This window comes from Pyxicephalus adspersus, chromosome 1, assembly GCF_032062135.1.
Source record: "Pyxicephalus adspersus chromosome 1, UCB_Pads_2.0, whole genome shotgun sequence".
Lineage (NCBI taxonomy): Eukaryota > Metazoa > Chordata > Amphibia > Anura > Pyxicephalidae > Pyxicephalus > Pyxicephalus adspersus.
In genome coordinates this window covers 103,528,867-103,547,239 of record NC_092858.1, presented here as the reverse complement: position 1 = coordinate 103,547,239, position 18,373 = coordinate 103,528,867, and the positions used below count along the sequence as shown (strand labels likewise).

At 34.2% G+C, this 18,373-nt stretch overlaps 1 protein-coding gene across 1 annotated transcript; it reads left to right on the top strand.

Annotated features, from left to right (window-relative positions):
- Positions 1-9,990: 9,990 nt before the first annotated feature.
- Positions 9,991-17,732, top strand: C1H3orf85 (chromosome 1 C3orf85 homolog). Its single transcript, XM_072422094.1, has 4 exons — positions 9,991-10,170; positions 10,527-10,654; positions 12,333-12,424; positions 17,373-17,732. The coding sequence occupies exons 1-4, from the start codon at positions 10,122-10,124 to the stop codon at positions 17,449-17,451; spliced, it is 348 nt and encodes a 115-aa protein (XP_072278195.1). The 5' UTR covers positions 9,991-10,121; the 3' UTR covers positions 17,452-17,732.
- The last annotated feature ends 641 nt before the right edge of the window (positions 17,733-18,373 follow it).

Genomic DNA, 18,373 nt, shown 5'->3' with positions numbered 1-18,373 from the left:
TTTTATTTTCCAATGCATCTACCAACTAGGATTGAGGAAGAATTAGGAAGAGATGCTCTATACTTAATGGACCATGGCATCACTCTGAATATAACACAGTACAGGATGGGAATTTTTTGTACTATGGTACTGTTGTAGTGCCAAATTATATGAAATGCTGTGCATATGGCAACAAGATGCAAACTTTGCTTCTTAATAATATTAGGATTATTAGTATTGTTTGCCAAGGCCTTATTTACATAAAATATGAGCTACCTCTTTCTGATTAAACTAGTTGCCCACCTGTCTTAAGGACAGGAGAAGGGCTGCCCAGCTTCGGAACAGGTAGGCAGATCAAGGGGCTAGATTTCATTCATCAGAAAGTATTGAAGCTATTGGACTAACATAACAGGTGCCACCTAGAATATTTGTTTTGATTGTCTAAATCATGGTTTGCAATAATCCCACAGTATATAGAGCTGGAATGATTGGACAAGGTAACTATAGTAACTAATATTTTAGGTTAAACAAAGACGTTAGGCTTTCATACATGTAGACAATACCAGCAGTAACATACACTTCTAAATACCTTAATCATAAAAAGTATTTTGTTATGGATTTTCAATATTACAAGAATATGGATCACTGTTACTGCAAATGTTATGTAACATAATGGCTAGATTTATGTATATTACATAAGGTATATGATTCAATGAATACTGCAAACCCTGCATGTTCCCAATCAAATAAAACATTCAACACACAAAACACAGTGGAGGTAAGCATTTATGCTGCTGATATAGTTAATATGTCATCATATTACCCATTCCAGGACATTGCTGTTTAATCATCATGACAGCTACGTCTAACCAGCTGTATGTTTTGCATGCCAACCCCTTATGTGCTTTTGTACAGAATATATTATATATTTTTTTGATGTTTAATTTCACTGATGCTTCGAAGCAGTTTTTAATGTTACCCAACAACATCCATGAAAATAGGAATTTGATGAAATTGTACAAACCTGGTCACTCCACAGCATACACACCTAACAAAGCAAATACACAACAACTAAAAAAATATTTTTGCTTCTAAACCAAATGTAAATTTGGTATATAGAAATAATATAGGATGAAAAGATTTAAAACGGAAGCCAAAAGATGCATGCAGGTATAAATTCCTCTTTAGAAAGCAGTGCAGCAAGTAGTAACATGATATTTGAAATCCATTGCAACTAGCACTCCAAAGCAGAAATGCGTCTAATTCTACAGAGATACAGCTTTTTGGCTGTAGACATAGGAGTGCCTAGGCACACTGACACAGGAAGTACACTGATAAGTCTAAGCCTCTCAATTGCAACCCATTGTTCTTCACTGGCTACATGATCTACAGATGACAAACCCACCTGTAAACAAGAAAAAAAACAATAGCATCTTTATAAAAGAAAAGAGGGCATACCCTAAAACAGCTTGCAGTCTAAGAGGTAAAGAATCATAGCATACAATATCTAGGGAAAATGAAACCGAGGATGATTAAGAATGATTGTTCGGAGAGAGGAAGATATGTAGGTAAGTTTAAAAAGGTGGGTTTTGAGAGCTTGTTGTGTTAATTGTGGGGGAAGGACAACGTGAAGGCAAGAAGGAATTCCAATGGTTAGGATGGATGATTAGGGGAGTACTGTATTTATGCATAAGGTCAGAAGTGGGACAAAAGCAAAAGCATCATTGCTTTGGTGAGGTGAAAAAAATAATTTTAATTTTTTAGTTCTTGGCAATCATATATAAATAAAGCAGTTCCTATGATTATTGACTATGGTAAATGCTGAGATTTCTAAAATTAGGTTTTGGTTTAACTTCTGTACTTGATAATGAAGTATAAAACTAGTTAGATATTGTTCCTAGCTACTCACTCCTAAATCAATAACTTAATAAAAAAGATTACACATATTGTGCACTGTGTAAAATATTTAGTACTTAATAATATTTTTATTAATTCATCATTAAATAATTTATTTTTTATTATCTTACTATTACTTGTTAGCTGATAATCCTTTACTTTAAACCTCCATGCCTGAAAGCCCATGGATGAGTTTAAGCTGGCCTGACATGTGAAGTCTTTGAAAATGGGGAACCTTTTAATAGAGAGCAGTGAACAGGAATGTGAATCTTATTTGAATAAACATTAGCAATAGGCGGCTATTGAAAAGAATGTGTCTAAGCCCTAAAAACTGGCCCCAAATCCATAAAATAGGGGGAAAACTTTAAAATTACTTGGTTTATGTTTTTTTCATTGTATATTATAATTCCCAAAACCTACCCTTTAAACTGTAAAAAATAGGTATTGGAGTAATAATGTGTTTTACTCTAATTATTTAAATCTATTTATTCTGTCTTTCTTGAATAATCTATTTGCTTAAATCTACCAAGACAAATACATTCTGCCTAATATATATTTAACTATCAGGTTTGTTTGTTTTTTTATAGAGATACTTTTATGTTTTAAAGTGATAACAGTTAGATTTGCTGCACAGGGATGATTGACAGTTTCTCAAAAAATAACAGTCTGCCTCAGTGTGCTCTCTGCTCTCACAACTTTCATTCACATCAGTTCCTCCTATTTTTTTATGCTGGACTTGCACTGCAGATGAATCCACTTGGCAAATGTGATTTAAGTTACAGTATTAAATATTTAGTAAATGCTTTAGTAAAGGTAATATAGATCTACATAGAGTGGTGGATTGTTAAATTGTAAATCATTAAATGTAAAACATTGTGTTTGTACTGGTGCCCATTTTTTATTGGGATAGAAGGTTAAGGTAAATCCAAATTGAGCTTTGCACAATTGGGCTAATTCAACTGCTATTTTGACAGTATAACCACTGTATCCCTTATTGTTGAAGTTTGTATGGATTTTATCATTTTTTCAAGAACAAATGTATATAGAACATGGTTTAAGGTGAGCCTAAATTAAATATAAGTTTTCTTAGCAATTGCTTGCTGACAATAAAAATAACTACTAAATATATTATTATTTGACAAACTTCCAAAATAAGCTATTTCAAAATGACCTTTTACTTACTTTACATAATTCTTATTAAAACAGTTTAATTACTAGAATGTTTTACTAGCATTGAATAACAATACGTTTGCTGAAAAAAATATTGCATTGTAAACAAATTTAATAGTATTTACAATGCAATAAATAAGTTTATTATCACTTTCAAGAGAACCTTGATTTTAAAACGTGTGTGTTTTTCTCTTCCCAAATTAATGTGACATGGCCTGTTCTGGTACTTACTTGTATCTGGTAATGTGGTACCTGTGTTAAGCTATGTCAGATAAAAGGCACTTGAGACAAACAGTCATGCTCGTCTTAGGCAAAAATTGGATAAGTGTAAAGAGGTATGCTGTTCACTCCTATAAAGGAGAGCACGGCAGGGTGCTGCTCACTCATCCTCCCCCATCCCTCTCCAGTAAACAGAATAGCGCTCTGTGTACAGGGCTCACTTATTCTCCTTTCACAGGAAACGATCATGATCAATAACAATCCTCTGACATCCGTTGAAAATCTGTATGAGGCTTTCGTCTTTAAATCTGAGTGAGTAGGTGGTAAGCAATTGCCTGACCACAATCTGTTAATAGGAAACAAAAAGGCAGGAGAGGTCACACAGCTGCACAGCTACATGATGATTTTTTGATGCTGCATCAAAGCAGAACTTTCAGTAATAATAAAAAAATAACACTTACCTTACACTTACCCTTCCCAGTTCCCACACCGCCCTATCTTCCTTCTTCCTACTGGCCCAGACTGGACCTAGGCACTTCCCACTTCTTATGTCTTTTTACGGATTGCTCTTCTTACGTCAATCCCAATCTGGAACTGAGCAGGCCTGAGAATGGGTGGCGTGCCTTCCTGAAAATATAAAATAGATGTCCTGATCTCACTCTGTATAGAAGAAAAAAAAAATATTAAAAAAAAATATATATTTATAATGTAAAAGATTAAAATAAAAAACATAGTGATAGGTCTGTTTTAAAGGGAAAATATATGTATGTTTTTTTTTTGGTACTGGGGTTCAGAAGAGACTTTTTAAAACAAGAAGTAAAGAAGTCAAGTCCCCCAGGAAGTAATAAGTTTTTGAAAGCCACACAGGGAAATCTTCGCGTTTTTTGGCAGTTTTATGCTGGAACTATTAATAAAGCAGGCTAGATAAGTATTTCGCTGTCTTTCCTTTTGACTAAAGAAAACTAAGCATTACCCCCACTTAGCTGACAATTGGAGACTTCAGAACAAAGCATACGTTTTCTTAATTGGTCTGAAAACTTTCACTTGAGCTGGTCACCAGTACTTTACAGGAGGACATTCAATGAGTCACTACAATTTACTGCTGGTCTGCTTAACATCCAGACAGGCAAGGCAAATTAAAGTGGACCTGTCACACTGAATTATATTTTTTGGAACTAATACTGTATCAAAAACATAATATAAATTCTTGTTTTCATTAAACTCTTGGAATAGGCAAGAGGATGTGGAATGGGGGGTGGATAGCCTTTTTAATAAGGGTTAAGCATGGACTGCACTTTTACTTTCTTCTCTTATGGTGTTATACTGCTGATCAAACAATAACAGAAGCATCAAATAGACCTAATGACACTAAAGAAAATGTAACAATTTAAACAAGAAGAATATTATTACAAAATACAGGTAAGTAAGTTCTATTGGGTTTATATCACTTTTGTAGATTGTAAAAATATTTTTTAATATTTGGCACTTTTTTACATAGTAACTGCAGTACAGAATGCTGGTTAACTGAACACATTCTATTCTTTTTATAAGATTACAATAGGTTCCTTGGTGAAATAACAATCGGTTCAAATGCAGAAAACAAAATGTGAATGTAACAGAATGTAACAGTTTTTGAAAAGGGGGGAAGGAGGGGTGGATAAGAAAATAGAAGGAAGCAAGAAAAGCTTTTGTTTTAGATACATTGAAATAAACTCAACAGTTCCAAAAAGATATTCAATGACTTCACAAAGTCAGAATTGATACACGTTACATGTTGATACATGTTAAAATGCATTAAAAGTCTCTAAAACCTAACCAAGAAATGAGTATTGTGTACAAAACATATTCCAAGTCATGATAAAATACAGATACACATTTGTTAAGGAAATAATAATCATTCCAATAAATGAGTTTTCTGGGGTGGTGATTTAGATCAAACCCAAGAAATTTACAGGAACCAGTTATGAGAGAGATGCAGACACAATTTCATGGCATGCGTTCAGCATTGTGCTAGTTGTAACTTAAACTTTTTCAACTATGAATTACAATTTAAACATAAATTGTTATGTTTTTCTTTGTTAAATATATAGATTTTAAAATATCTTTTAGACACATTAGAAATGGAACACCCTGCCTGTACCACTCAACAAAAAATGTTTTTATGCTGTTGACCCAAAAGGCCCTTCCTCTAAAAGGAACCACATGCAACCTTTCTCAAATATGATGGGAGTCACTATTTTAGCACTTCCGTAATCATTGTACCATTTGATTTATGCACCCCTAGAACTGTGCTGCTCCACTGTCATGAACATCCTGATTCTCTGTCACACTCACCAACACCTTTCAATTGCCTTTTAGCATTTAAAAGATGCTCAGCTCTGCACACCTAGGGATTGCTGCCAGTATTGTTAAATTTGGAATCTGTCTCCCAGTATTTGCCACGTTACATCTTCGTAAACATCACCCCAACAAGGAGTAAATACAAGCAAAATAGGGTGCAAGTCCATTTATGCTTCACCCCCTTTCTTTACTCCAGCAACTGCCTTGTTCCAAAGCTCTATGTGAGTGTAGCAAGAATCATTTACAGGTCCTAACTAGTGTTGGTCGAATATCTCAGTATTTGATTCGACAGCTATTCGATCGAATAGAGGGTTATTGTTTGGGTGATCGAACGTCAAATTCGAACACCATTAATGTCAATAGGGGGAAAATTGGGGTTATTTTCCGAGACTGTGTAGAACTGCAAGAGCAATCGGGAGTGGAGCTGTATCCTGTGTTCCTGGATTGAGAAACTCTATCCAGGAATAGGGATGAGCGAGAATGCCTCTGGCATTCTCACGAAAATTTCCTCGAACTTCCGATGGTTCCTCCTCTTTGCGATCCCCGGGGCACTGGAGGTAATTACCTGTAGTGCAGGGGATTGCACACTGTTCCTAATGAATGCCGCTGCAGGCGCATTCATTGAGAAGATCCCGGGCACTAGAGGCTAAATGGGGAAAAGTTAGTTACACAAATCACACACATTCAATAAATTCAATAATTTACTTTAACATTGAAGCCTCTTTTTTTTATAACACATTTTTTTACACACGAATATTCAGGCTGAATATAAGGACAAACCGAATTCGAACACCAACACTAGTCCTAACATCCCTCATCCCTTTTTGATCTGGTTTAACATAGCTATAGAACAAATGCATCACTTTACCCTTTAGGTTGTTTACCCAACCTGTTTAAACCTATTACCTGAGACTTTTAAGGCAGCAAAATTTATGACAATTTTAATTGTATTCATTTATCTCATAAAATCATATTTATTGAATTCATTTTAAAAGAACACATATATAGTAAGTACATAAAAATACCTCCAGATATCCACATTCATTTGTACACATCTGGCCCAATCATTTACAAAAACATTGTAGGTACCTATTACACATATACATTTTTTGAAGGGCTTTAGTGGACATTGGATATCAACCATTTACCTTTCAACATGTTTTGCAGATATGAATCAGGAAATTGTTTCATCAGGAAACAATTATGTGTAAAAGAGGAGGTAAACACTAGAATATATTACAAAACAAATATCAAAATACCTATACCAAATAATACATCATGAATGAACACTGACTCATGGTATAAAACATACCAAATACAACTCCACCACTATTTAAATCTGGAGAAGGAGCACAGGGAAGAAGATACTGCAATTGGATGGACATCACATTAATGGAAACATATGTACTGTACGTAGGATGACATGCAAATCAACAAACACTGGCTTCAATAGGTTTTACTGTTAAGAAACCAATCAATAAAAATGACCTAATTGCCAATGATCTAATATCCAAATACTGTAGTATCACAAAATCTATCAAAAGTAGACCAAATTTCTATATATCAAGTTGATCTTTAAGTGCAAAATACTACCACAATATTATATAATTTGCAGAGAAAACAGGTTCAATCAACCCAAGAGAAAGTGCAATAACTCTCTCTCAAGGAGAAAGCCAAAGAGAAAGGCACTTACAAAACTTCAATTATTAATCATTAAGGTTCCTTTTAGTGTAGTCCAGAGATCTGTCCACCTGATTGCAGCACACCTGCACTATATACTTACCTTTGCCCAGGGTTTCCGGGACCCACAGCTCAGCATCCCACATGCTGGGAGTGGCCAGATACGTATGGATTATGCATCTAAAAGGAAGCTTAGTCATGATGTCCGTGGACGACAGCATCATGAATAGTCCATGACTGACAAGCGGGAGGAGGTGTCCCGCTCAACGCCTACTAGCCCCAAGTGTATAGAGGTACACAAAAAATTCTAAGCCTCCATATGGACATAATATTTCCTCTCTACCAGAAGGGCGGAGAGGAGGATGGGAGACATAAATGCACCAGTAAAGTGCTACAATTATCCCTGCAGGTCCTGGAAACTGAAAACAGGAGATGCACAAAACAATAATAAATATGAGAAAGAATATAATTACATATAAAGATTACAGATTGAAAACTGAATTTGTCATTCAAACCAGAAAATGGTTGATAGATCCATATGGTTTCACATTGTAACAACCATTTATCAATGTCATGGCCCCTAGATTTCAATTGAATTTTCTCTAAAAAATAAATCTTAATGTATTTACATCATAGTTGTGTTTGAAGCCAATATGTCGACTTAATGAAGTGGTATTTTCCTATTTACAGTTAGGTAGATGTTGTGCAGGTGTGACATTTGAAAGTACCAGGATTATTATATACATTGTACCTATCAATCAAGAAGTGGCTTTACACTAGTTTATTGCCTATTGATGGTACACAAATTGAGGTCTGTCAGAAATAAATTTCTTAATCTTAAGGTCGTAAACTAGTAGGGGCCATTATTTCAAACAAATATTGCATACCGTGTCATAATACCTTGAATAGTTAGTAATGAACCTAATAGTATTATCTTTTTGTAAAGGTCCTTGGGAAAATAATAACTGATGTTACTTACTGCTGGCTTAATGGTAGGCTTTCTTAAGGTTCTTTTTACTGTAACACCTTTGTAGCAGTTGATCATGTAGTTTTCTTGATTGTAACTCTTATTCAGTATCATCAGAGCAGTTCCTCCTTACTCTCAAATATTGGGAATATAGGATACTGCCAATCAATGGGGCTGGATGAGCACTAGTTGAAAATAGGATTGTATTTCCTGCTGTAGACTTACGATAGAGTGAGGAGGTTAAAGTATGATCACAACGTTTGCGAATATAAATATCCAAAAAAGGAGCTTTTTACTAAACTCAACAATCATATTCCATGGTGAATTTCAAATTATACCTAATAGTTTGCAATTTACCCAGAAATTCCTAAAGTGCCTCTACAGTACCAGTCCATATCAAGAACAGGACAACTATGTACCTACGCCACAAAACAACAAAGCAGGGGTTCATAGATATGGTCTCCTGGGCAAAAATATCTCTTTCCCAACCTCCTATATAGAGGCTTGCATAGCTAGGGGCACAAGTGCCCATGGCCACGCCTCAGACTTGTAAGTACAGATGGTCGTCAAACAACAGAATATTCCTTGTGAGAATAAATCCGAATAAAACCAAAATAAACTTGGAATATGGCCAAAGTGATTGAATTCTCTCCTTAAGAAACTTTTCAATGACTTATATCCCTAAATCATTGGGAACACTTCAATGCTTTTATATCAATAGCAAACAATATTGATGTGTTTTCTTGAATTGCTAGTTACATTCCTGAAGCCTAACACAATGCCCCTGATTCATCAATAAAATCCGCGCTCGCTGGAAGCGCGAAAGTACGCGCGGCCAGCGAGCGCGGTTTACCGCGATACGTAAGCAGCAAAAGAACGTGTGCGCGCTTGTTACTTTATTGAGAATAAAAAAAAAAAAGGAGTTGTGCGATGTCAGGCCCGCAGCATCGCGCTCGTGCACACGTATCCGACAAGGCATCGGAAGCTATAGACGCCTATGGAGAGGAGTTGAATTCGGTTAACTCTTGCCTAACAGGAAAGAAATAAGTGATTTAAAAATATGCATTAAAAAGCTCCAGCCGCGAGCTTTTTCAGTTGCTGAATAGCGCGACGGCGTACGTTTTCGGATCGCGAATACGAATGTGCGAGCGATCATCTGATTCTGCTTGATGAATCAGGGGCAATGGGTCATCCAGGAGCATCTTTAATGTTTTTATGCACCTTTGGAAGAGCATAAAAGGTAGACAATTTAGGGTGAGGGAATAGTAGAAATTTATACATTTGTTTTAAAATAATTCTGTCCTGATAGGCTGATATAAACATTTTGCACTTTCCAGTATTGGAGAATTATAGCTTTTCCCCCTTTTTATTTAATGCCATTAGCAAATTTTATAATGTTATAGCAATTTTTTAATTTTGAAACATGTATTATGTTTGCACTTTTATGTTAAGTTGCCAACTCACAGACATTTTTGTCTGTACAGAAAATGTTTCAACATTCAGTGATGATTCTAGCAACAATTATCTTAAAATATCAAAGTACAGATTAGAATTGCTAATTTCCATTACTTTGTAGATTTAGTGTATTTGTTTGGCACTTGGCTTTCTTTTTATCAGCTTTATTTTCTTTCTGTGATCCTCCAGCGTGGCATCCCTATAATCTCTGGTATAAAGTACAAACAAGGCTGGGCAATTTCAGCTTACATGAACACTGATTTGTGTTAATCAGTATATAAGCAGAGCTTCCAGGCTCAAAGGTTGCAGAAAGTGAGTTAAGGACAGAAAGTAATCCTAACCAACACTAACACTTTAGTTCATTGAATACATTTTTGTAAAAATTTAAATTTGAAAGAAAAAACTTCGGATCACTATGGGGCATTCAGTATTTATGCTTTTACAGTTTTATATTTTAATACAAGGTAAGAACGTTTTTTTATTTTTGTTATTTTTGGGTGGAATTTTAAAAACAAAGGAACATCATATTGTCTAACTAGTATTACGTTACCTGAAAAAGTATAATGTATGTATGGCTTTCCTAATAGTTTCTGTAAGAAAATACAGTTCATCATAGTAAATTTTGCACTGAAATGTATTGCTCTGAAACTACAATTCACAAATATTTACCTATTTAATCATAATGCACAGTTTGTTAATGAAATTTGTTTGTTTTACTAAACATATATATATATTACACAATACCTATATATATTTTTTATTATAGTTCAAATGAGTTTTAAGAATATATATATATATAACTATATTTTTTGGTTTTTAGGTATTCGAGGATATTCATTTTTTTCAGAAGAAGCTACAAATCAGTTTTTGAAACTAAAAAGACAGGCATTCTCTAATCACTTTTGGGAACCGTCAGAAGATTCATGGAGTTCAAAAATGACAGAAAAGGTAAAATATACCCTCAAGTATAATTTAAAATGCAATTTTTATATATATATTTTGTTAGTTTTCATTGTACTTTTTTAACTCGAAAGACAGTCTGAAACAAATACAGGAGTTGACTATTTAGATTATCATTATCATTATTAGATTATTTAGAAGTATCAGGTTTCTGCCTAGTCTATAGAAGCCTGGATCAATGGTAATACAAAATTCTTAATGTTGAATAATTCTCTGCAGCATTCTGACACAAAGGAGTTTCAAACACTCAAACTTCTAGATCAGCAAAAATGTCAGAGATTCAAATAAGAAACACAGATGTTCTACTTTTGATTACTTAGCAATGATGCCATTATTTAAAATCTAATTAGAATTTATGTATTGCCATATTCTGTCCTAAAATACGTGACTTTGTTTTTTTGTAAAAGATTGACTTTTACTTATTTTAATTGAAATGTTGCATCATTTTCATTCATTATATCGGTAATTTAATATTATATTTATTACTATATAAAACCAATACTTTATTTAAAGTTAGATATACCTATATTTGTACACTTGTTACCTGTTGGCAGGAATACCTTAAAATGGGATGACATCAGATAGAATATTTAAATGATTTTGTAGGCAATATTAAATAAGGCAAACAATAATTTCCTTTTATAGTTCATTAGTATTCATTCATGGTACTAAAAGGAACAGGCACAGTGGAAAATCAACAGGCCCCACACCGTAAATCTGGGCTAAGCTCAAAACTATATTAGTCCCCAGTGAACCAAGGTGAGTGTGTCTGGTGCGTGATCACTTTCCTTCAACCGGGATCAATGAAGTTTTGTGCTAGATATGAATTCACAGCTGATGGGATCTGTAGTCAAGCTTACACCTTTTACTGGGTTGCTTACTGTGGGTGGTAAATCAGTACTTTAAAAACTGAATGGTGAGGTCAACATCTTTCTAAACATAAAAAATGCTAATTGTTAAACATTGCAATGCTCCTTTAAACTGGAACTAAAGTTGTAAAACATTTGTAGCATTCTTACTATGATTTTATCATAAATATATAGCAGTGTACACCCCCTGTTTGTTCTTGAGAATAGAGGTGGTTGCTAGAATATGATAATATGATAACTCTTGTGGGAACCAAAGATGTTCAATGAGTTGCAGATGCACATGCAATTTGCACTGACTTGAAACTGGCCCAATCAATGTCTGCAACATACTTTGACAAGCTGTCTCATGTTGGTGCAATTTTTGGCATTTGCTTGCATCCTATTGACACTTTCTAGTGGAAAGAGAAGGAGTTACATCAACAATAAATACCCAGTGGCCAAAGGATGAAGAGCATGGAAAACAGCAAGCATGGACCTGTCAGCACAGGAGGAAACAAGTTAAAAGGTACATCTGCGTTAATATCCAAGTGCTGTGCACACTTGCATATTCGATCAGTTCTATTTTAGGCAGACCTAAACAAAAAGTCACTAGAAGGTAGAGTTAACTGACAAAAGAGACATGCAAACTCTCTTTTGTCAAAAATAAACAATCAAACAAAAAATACGGCTCCTACTGGCCTTTTGTTTTAGCACTACACTGCACAGCTCATGCTCTGTTTTGCGGTTTTAACACACACTGTCCCCAAGGCAAGGAATCAATGAACTACTAATACATATAATTATATTTTTATTTGCAGGCAAGTGATACATGGAAGTCATTGGTAAATTTGGCACGGTATTACCTGAATATGGAATCACCTTATTCATCTCACTATCACTCTACTATTGGGTAAGTGTGATAGTTGTCTTTAAATGCCTTATTCCATTCCACTATACCGTTATAGATATTTTACAAACAAAACAAAGAAAAAAAAATAGTTTTGCCTTCTTCTTCTTCTGGATTAATGTCAATAGGGTTTTTATCTGCGATATGTTTATTTCCCTAGTCGTTGAACTTGATGAACTTTTTTTTCAACCTGACTAAATTTGTAACTATATAAGAATACAATTTGCAAATAATAGACTGAGTATAGCAGACTGAGAATATATATTCATGTGAAAATACTGACTTCCAAGTTTCCAGTGTCTCAGAAAACATATATTTGGACATTTGATAATTTATGCACAATAAAAATGCTCTCAATGATCTGGTTCGCAATATTAGTAGCAATGTTTTCATTTTTTAAAATGAAATATGCTCCCTATGTAGTTCCCACACAAGGGAACACTTTTTACCTTCATAAAGTTCTGCATTTGTCTAAAGCTCACCAAGGCTAGAGAAGATGCACTTTTATCAGTGAACCTGGGTGATAGAGCAAACTTGGAATGGATGTTGTCCAGAATTGAAAATATTTGCTAGCATATAGCCCATTACTTGAAGAAATCAATTCCAGGTTTTCTGGATCACCCAGGTTCACTGATGAAAATGACTTGAGGAGCTTTAAAAAATCAGGTCAATCCTGGTAAATGATGATTGCATCTAGTAACAGGGGTTTATCTGTAGGAAAATTTAAATGCTGTAAATTTATGTTGCTGACTGTGCATTGATCCACTAAGTTACAATGTAAAAGAAAACAAATATCAAAACTTGAATTGTCCATTGTTCTCTGTAAGGTGCTGTATAATATGAATGGGTATACATACTGCATTTATAGCAATGCTTTGTAATGCAAACATTCCAGAAACATTCATTATTACACATGTGCCCTATGTATAGCAAAATAATTTGATAGCAGTCTGTCCTTTGCCTTTATCGAGTTAAATCAGGAAAATATATTTGACTTATAATTTTAGAAATAGATTTAATCATTATAAGGAAGCCTGGTATTTTAAATACTTCATAAGCCATTTTAATTATTTGCCTTGTTGGAAAATATTAATTATTTACAAGAATTATCAGTTCCTATGAGCGAAGTGCATAAAATATGTAGAGGCTTTTTAATTTTCCTTTAGAACTTCTACATGCAGAATCACTTTGATTTAAAATATATGCCTGACTCAGTAATAGTAAATAGGCAATTGGTGTGTGCAATTAATGTAAACATAACTTGGACACAATTTCTATTTTGTTAAAACCTGATTCTTGTGGTACTTGAAAATTTAACTTCCCATTTGAATCATACTAAAAGTCACATACTAAAGAAAGAAGATTACATGGAGTAACATAGTTAAATGTAAAACAACAAGCTGTCTTAATAAAATAAAACGCAAAAGTATATGGAGTTTACGCTGTGTATTTGCAACAATGAACTCACTTCAGTTGTTTCTGGAATGTAAATGTAATACCTGTCTATTTCCAATCCATATTCTAATGAACACTGTAGCAGCTGCTCACTTTGAATATAAATGAAGAAAATTGATCACAGATTGCAGAAAAATATGCTCAGTTTCATTCTGAAAGCTGCCATGTAAAGAGACATGGTAGACAGTTTAACATACACCCCAAATATGTGATAGGATTTCATTATTACAACTAAAGCAGCAGTGCTGCTGAATTTCATTGGATTGAAAGAACTCCATTAATATATTTAATGCAAACTAAAGACCCCACTGCTTTCAGCAAGCTTTTATTATTATTTACTTACTTCTGTAGGTAGGAGCTGGAATAAATGAAAACAGTAAATAAAATGGGTCCACAATAGCAGCAGCCTGGGGCTTCAGACCCGAGAGGAGAAAAAGCAGGGATACAGACATTCTAACAAGGATCCTTACTACAGTACTAGTGATTTGCCATCATCCTTAAATTATAAAAAAAGAAGCTCTGGCTGTAAAACCCACCTTACCCCCAGCACTGTCCCCCACAAACTCACCTTCCAAGCTTTGTTACAACCAGCATCATTCACCACCTCCTTTAAACCAGTTTAAAAAAATATATCTGTGTAAAGCATGGTCTTTACTGAAGTAAATTCTTTATAGATGTATTTTTAAGCTTTGTGCATATGAATATTGAACCAAAAAGCAAAAAAAGACAGCTTGTCTTCAGCTGCACACAATCTAACTTTGATATCGGTTTGAAATAATTTTGGAGTGAAAGTAAGAGGTATTCATACTAACTTAAAAGGAAAAAAAAGCAAACCTGTGCTGAGCATGTTCATTTTTTAAAGTAAAATTCACATTGCAGTGAATGCAAGTAAATTTTCATTTATCCTGAAGAATGAAGTAAAACACAGTTTACAAAAAAAAACCTAATATTATACATAGAAAAATTAAAAAAAAAAAGATATGTGACTCCCTTTGCAAAGTGAAAATTCATTTAGTTAATAAGGTTAATTGTATATCCAGATAAAATATATGAAGGCTGATTTACTAAAGGAGTCTAAAGTCTTTACACCAGGGTTTCTCAGCCAGGGCTCCATAGAACCCTAGGATTCCTATAGAGGTTGATAGGGGTTCATTGAGCAATTCAGCAGTTTGTGACTTTTAGGTAAGTTTAAGTAACACCAATGATCTTTTCGGCTATCTGTCAGGATGAGCATAGAGCAGCAATTTAAGAGGCATTCTTCCTACTAACTACCTCACAAAAGTACAGTAAGTTGTGGATATAGTAATTATATTAGGGGTTCCCTAAAGACCTGAAAGCTATTTCAAGATAGTTCCCCCATGTTAAAAAGTCAAGGAAGGTCATGTGAAAATGTGAAAAACAATTCCTGCTTCACATGATTAGTGATTTTATTCTGAATAGGAATTTGTTTTTTTCACACAATTGACCTGATAATATAAATATACACAAGTAACTTTTTTAACAAAGTAGTACAAAAGTCACCAGGAAAAGAACTGATATCTATGCAACATGGATATATACAGCAATAAAAAAAAACTGGCAACGTTTTTGGCCCTTCCCAACTGTTTGGCAAACTAAAAAAAATGTTGGCTGGAGTTGAGCTATAAACAAAGTGAGGCCACGTCACATGTTGTTGTTGATCTGATATAGCATAAATGACCATAGCTTTTTATATTTATGCTGACTTTGCTGAGTGATTAGCAGAGTTGGCAACTTTGACGTAAGTCTTTGACACCTTTGGAGCAGGATGAATGCAAACTGCTATAAACTTGGAACTCTCATTGTTCCTCTGTGTCTAGACACTGCAGATAAGGACTTAATATGACTGGACACAGAGGAAATGTACCCTGTTATAACACTTAACTTCTGCAGACAATGAAAAGAAGCATTTCTCCTAATTTTCTTAATGAGAAAGAAAGGCACCTTTGTACAAGGTAGGCATACACCTGTCACCTATTATGAAACCTAATTAAACTTTCAAATAATTGGTTAAATCCACACCTGTAACTTATTAGACAGAAAAGCTACATTAATTTTGAAAATCTTTCCATTGGATATATTTTACTACATGTCCCCCTGACACCCCCAACAATTTTGGTAATACTGTTTAGTGGCATTGCAATGTACTGACTGTGTGCAATAAAATTATTTTTTTTTTTTTGGTGATTTTTTTTTACTAGAAATATAGGAATAAATTGCAGTTGTGCATATATTGTGCAACTCAAAAATTTGCTACTACCTGCTTTTAGAAATTATAATGCTTTGGTATTCTAAGAAATATGCTTTCTAAGTGTGGGTTAAAAAAATCAATGTTTTTGTGTGTCTTTTTGGGGAAAAATTAACATTAGGAAGGTGTAATCAGTGGTGCTCATCACTACTCCTGGCAAATTGGCATGATGGGTATGATGCACATTTAGTTATGATACACCTGTAGAATTTTATGTGTTTTATTGATTTTCCTGGTTTATATACCAATTATTCTTCTGCTCATGATAGTTTAAAATATTATCTCACATGTGCGCACCTAAAAGCTCTCTATTCTCCACAATGTTTCATTTTCTTCAGTGATTGTCTCCATATACTGCCCCCACTGCCCACTTATTGCTAGAGAGAAGACAGACATGGGGGTTGATTTGGAGGAGTTTAAATTGTTTACTTAGCAAAGGGAATTTTCCATTTGCATTTTACATACACTTGTGGTAAAAGTTCACTTTGCAAAGAATCCTTACAAATCCCTATTTGAGAATATTCAGATAGTTGAAGTCATTACAGCTTCACTAATTTTAAAAGCTAAGTAAAATAGCCCTAGGGAAGTGAACAACTTTTATTTCTTTAGTAGACCAACTCTGCTGTGTAGTATCTTCTAAGAATTCATAAAAATATTTTAGATAAATTTGTGCAAAGTTTTCCCCTGTTTGCTAAAACCCACCTCTGTTATGCATGTTGCTAAAGGCTTTACTATCACATCACACATCAAAAGAAATAAATATGGTATACAGCGTTGTTCACTACCCAAACACACAGATTTATGGTTTTTGCATGAGTGGGGCATTTGTTTAATGTTTTTTTTGTAAATTCTCCCAAAAGTACATGATCAACTAATGACACTTTCTTCCTTCCAGCCCTTAACAACAACCAACTTCCAGTTAGCTTTCTCCATGTCTTGGCTTTGAACGGGAACCACTCCTGTGTCCCTTTCTGTCCAGCAATTGATCAGGTTCTGCCTTGGTTTCTCCATTTTTTCTGCACAGTCTGCAATCACACTTCACTTATTAAAATGTGAATGTTCATAAACAAGCCCCTAATATATATTTTAGTGATGCGGAATTATAGTGATTAAATTTTCATTTTATTGTCACTATAACTATTACAGAATAGAAAGCTGCGTAGGTTTGGCCTCTGTAATAATATTAATAAAAAAATCTAAGTATATTGTTCTGTTTGTTTTTTATCACAGAAACCAAGTAAAAGATTACATGAATAAGCTGTGGCATTCAGAAAACAAAGATCGAAAATGGACATACAAACGACATTAACCAGCTAAATACAAAACGTTTACATGTTCTCAACTGGGCTGTGATTGTGTTAAGTTATATTAAATAATTGTATTATGAGTGCATGTGGAAATCATTGCTTTGGATGTTGGACAATGAATTGTTTTGTTAGGCCCTATAAACAAGGGAATGTCTAAAAATGTGCTGAGTTCTTATGGATGTTGTAGGTGTCTTATTTTTTTTCCTTATTTATTATGGGCAGGACTAAAAAATAAAATAGAAACACATTTTTTAAAAATTAAAAAAAAAATGTTTCATATCAATGATTTACATTCTTCTCTTCAGCATGTAGAATATGGTAATTTGTATGTAAAGTTTGAACTTTACATTAGGTCTAGTATTTACACTACGTACATACATTGTCATCAGTGACTCAGTCTAATGCCTTATCAGTCAGCTCAGTTTAAAGTTTTAATAAAACCAAATGAGGCAAGGGGCAGGTAGCTATGGTTTTGTTGGCTCTTTTATATTAGAAAAAGTTTCCTGGAGTTTAGAGTACTGTAAATCCTTGCATACGCATACATTTTTGTAGTATAAAATAGTATTATTAAGATATAAACATTTTAAAATTTTACTGTGATGTAATAAACACTTTATTTTTTTGCCCTCTTTTGTGTCCTCTCACCTGTTCACCCACCCTAATCCCTCCCTTACAGGTCTCTGACTCCTTAAATACTTTCTTCTTATTCCATATTTTAGGAATACACTAACAATGTCCTCAGTACACACTGGTCTTTGATGGCCTCACATACACCTTTGTGCTCTTGAACTTAAAGTTAACGTGAAGGCAACTTTATTTTAGCTTTGGATAAAGTAGAGAATGGTTAGCCCCTCTGCCATGTTGTTATTGCTATCTGTGTCCCCACTTTGGAGATCCCCCACTTTGTAATTATTTGGCCTAAAC

Bases quoted from the DNA above. Each gene is read 5' to 3' on its own strand.
- C1H3orf85 (XM_072422094.1), top strand. From the start codon at position 10,122: ATGGGGCATTCAGTATTTATGCTTTTACAGTTTTATATTTTAATACAA. The intron at 10,171-10,526 runs GTAAGAACGTTT...TTTGGTTTTTAG, and splicing joins GTTTTATATTTTAATACAAG to GTATTCGAGGATATTCATTT. The intron at 10,655-12,332 runs GTAAAATATACC...TTTTATTTGCAG, and splicing joins GTTCAAAAATGACAGAAAAG to GCAAGTGATACATGGAAGTC.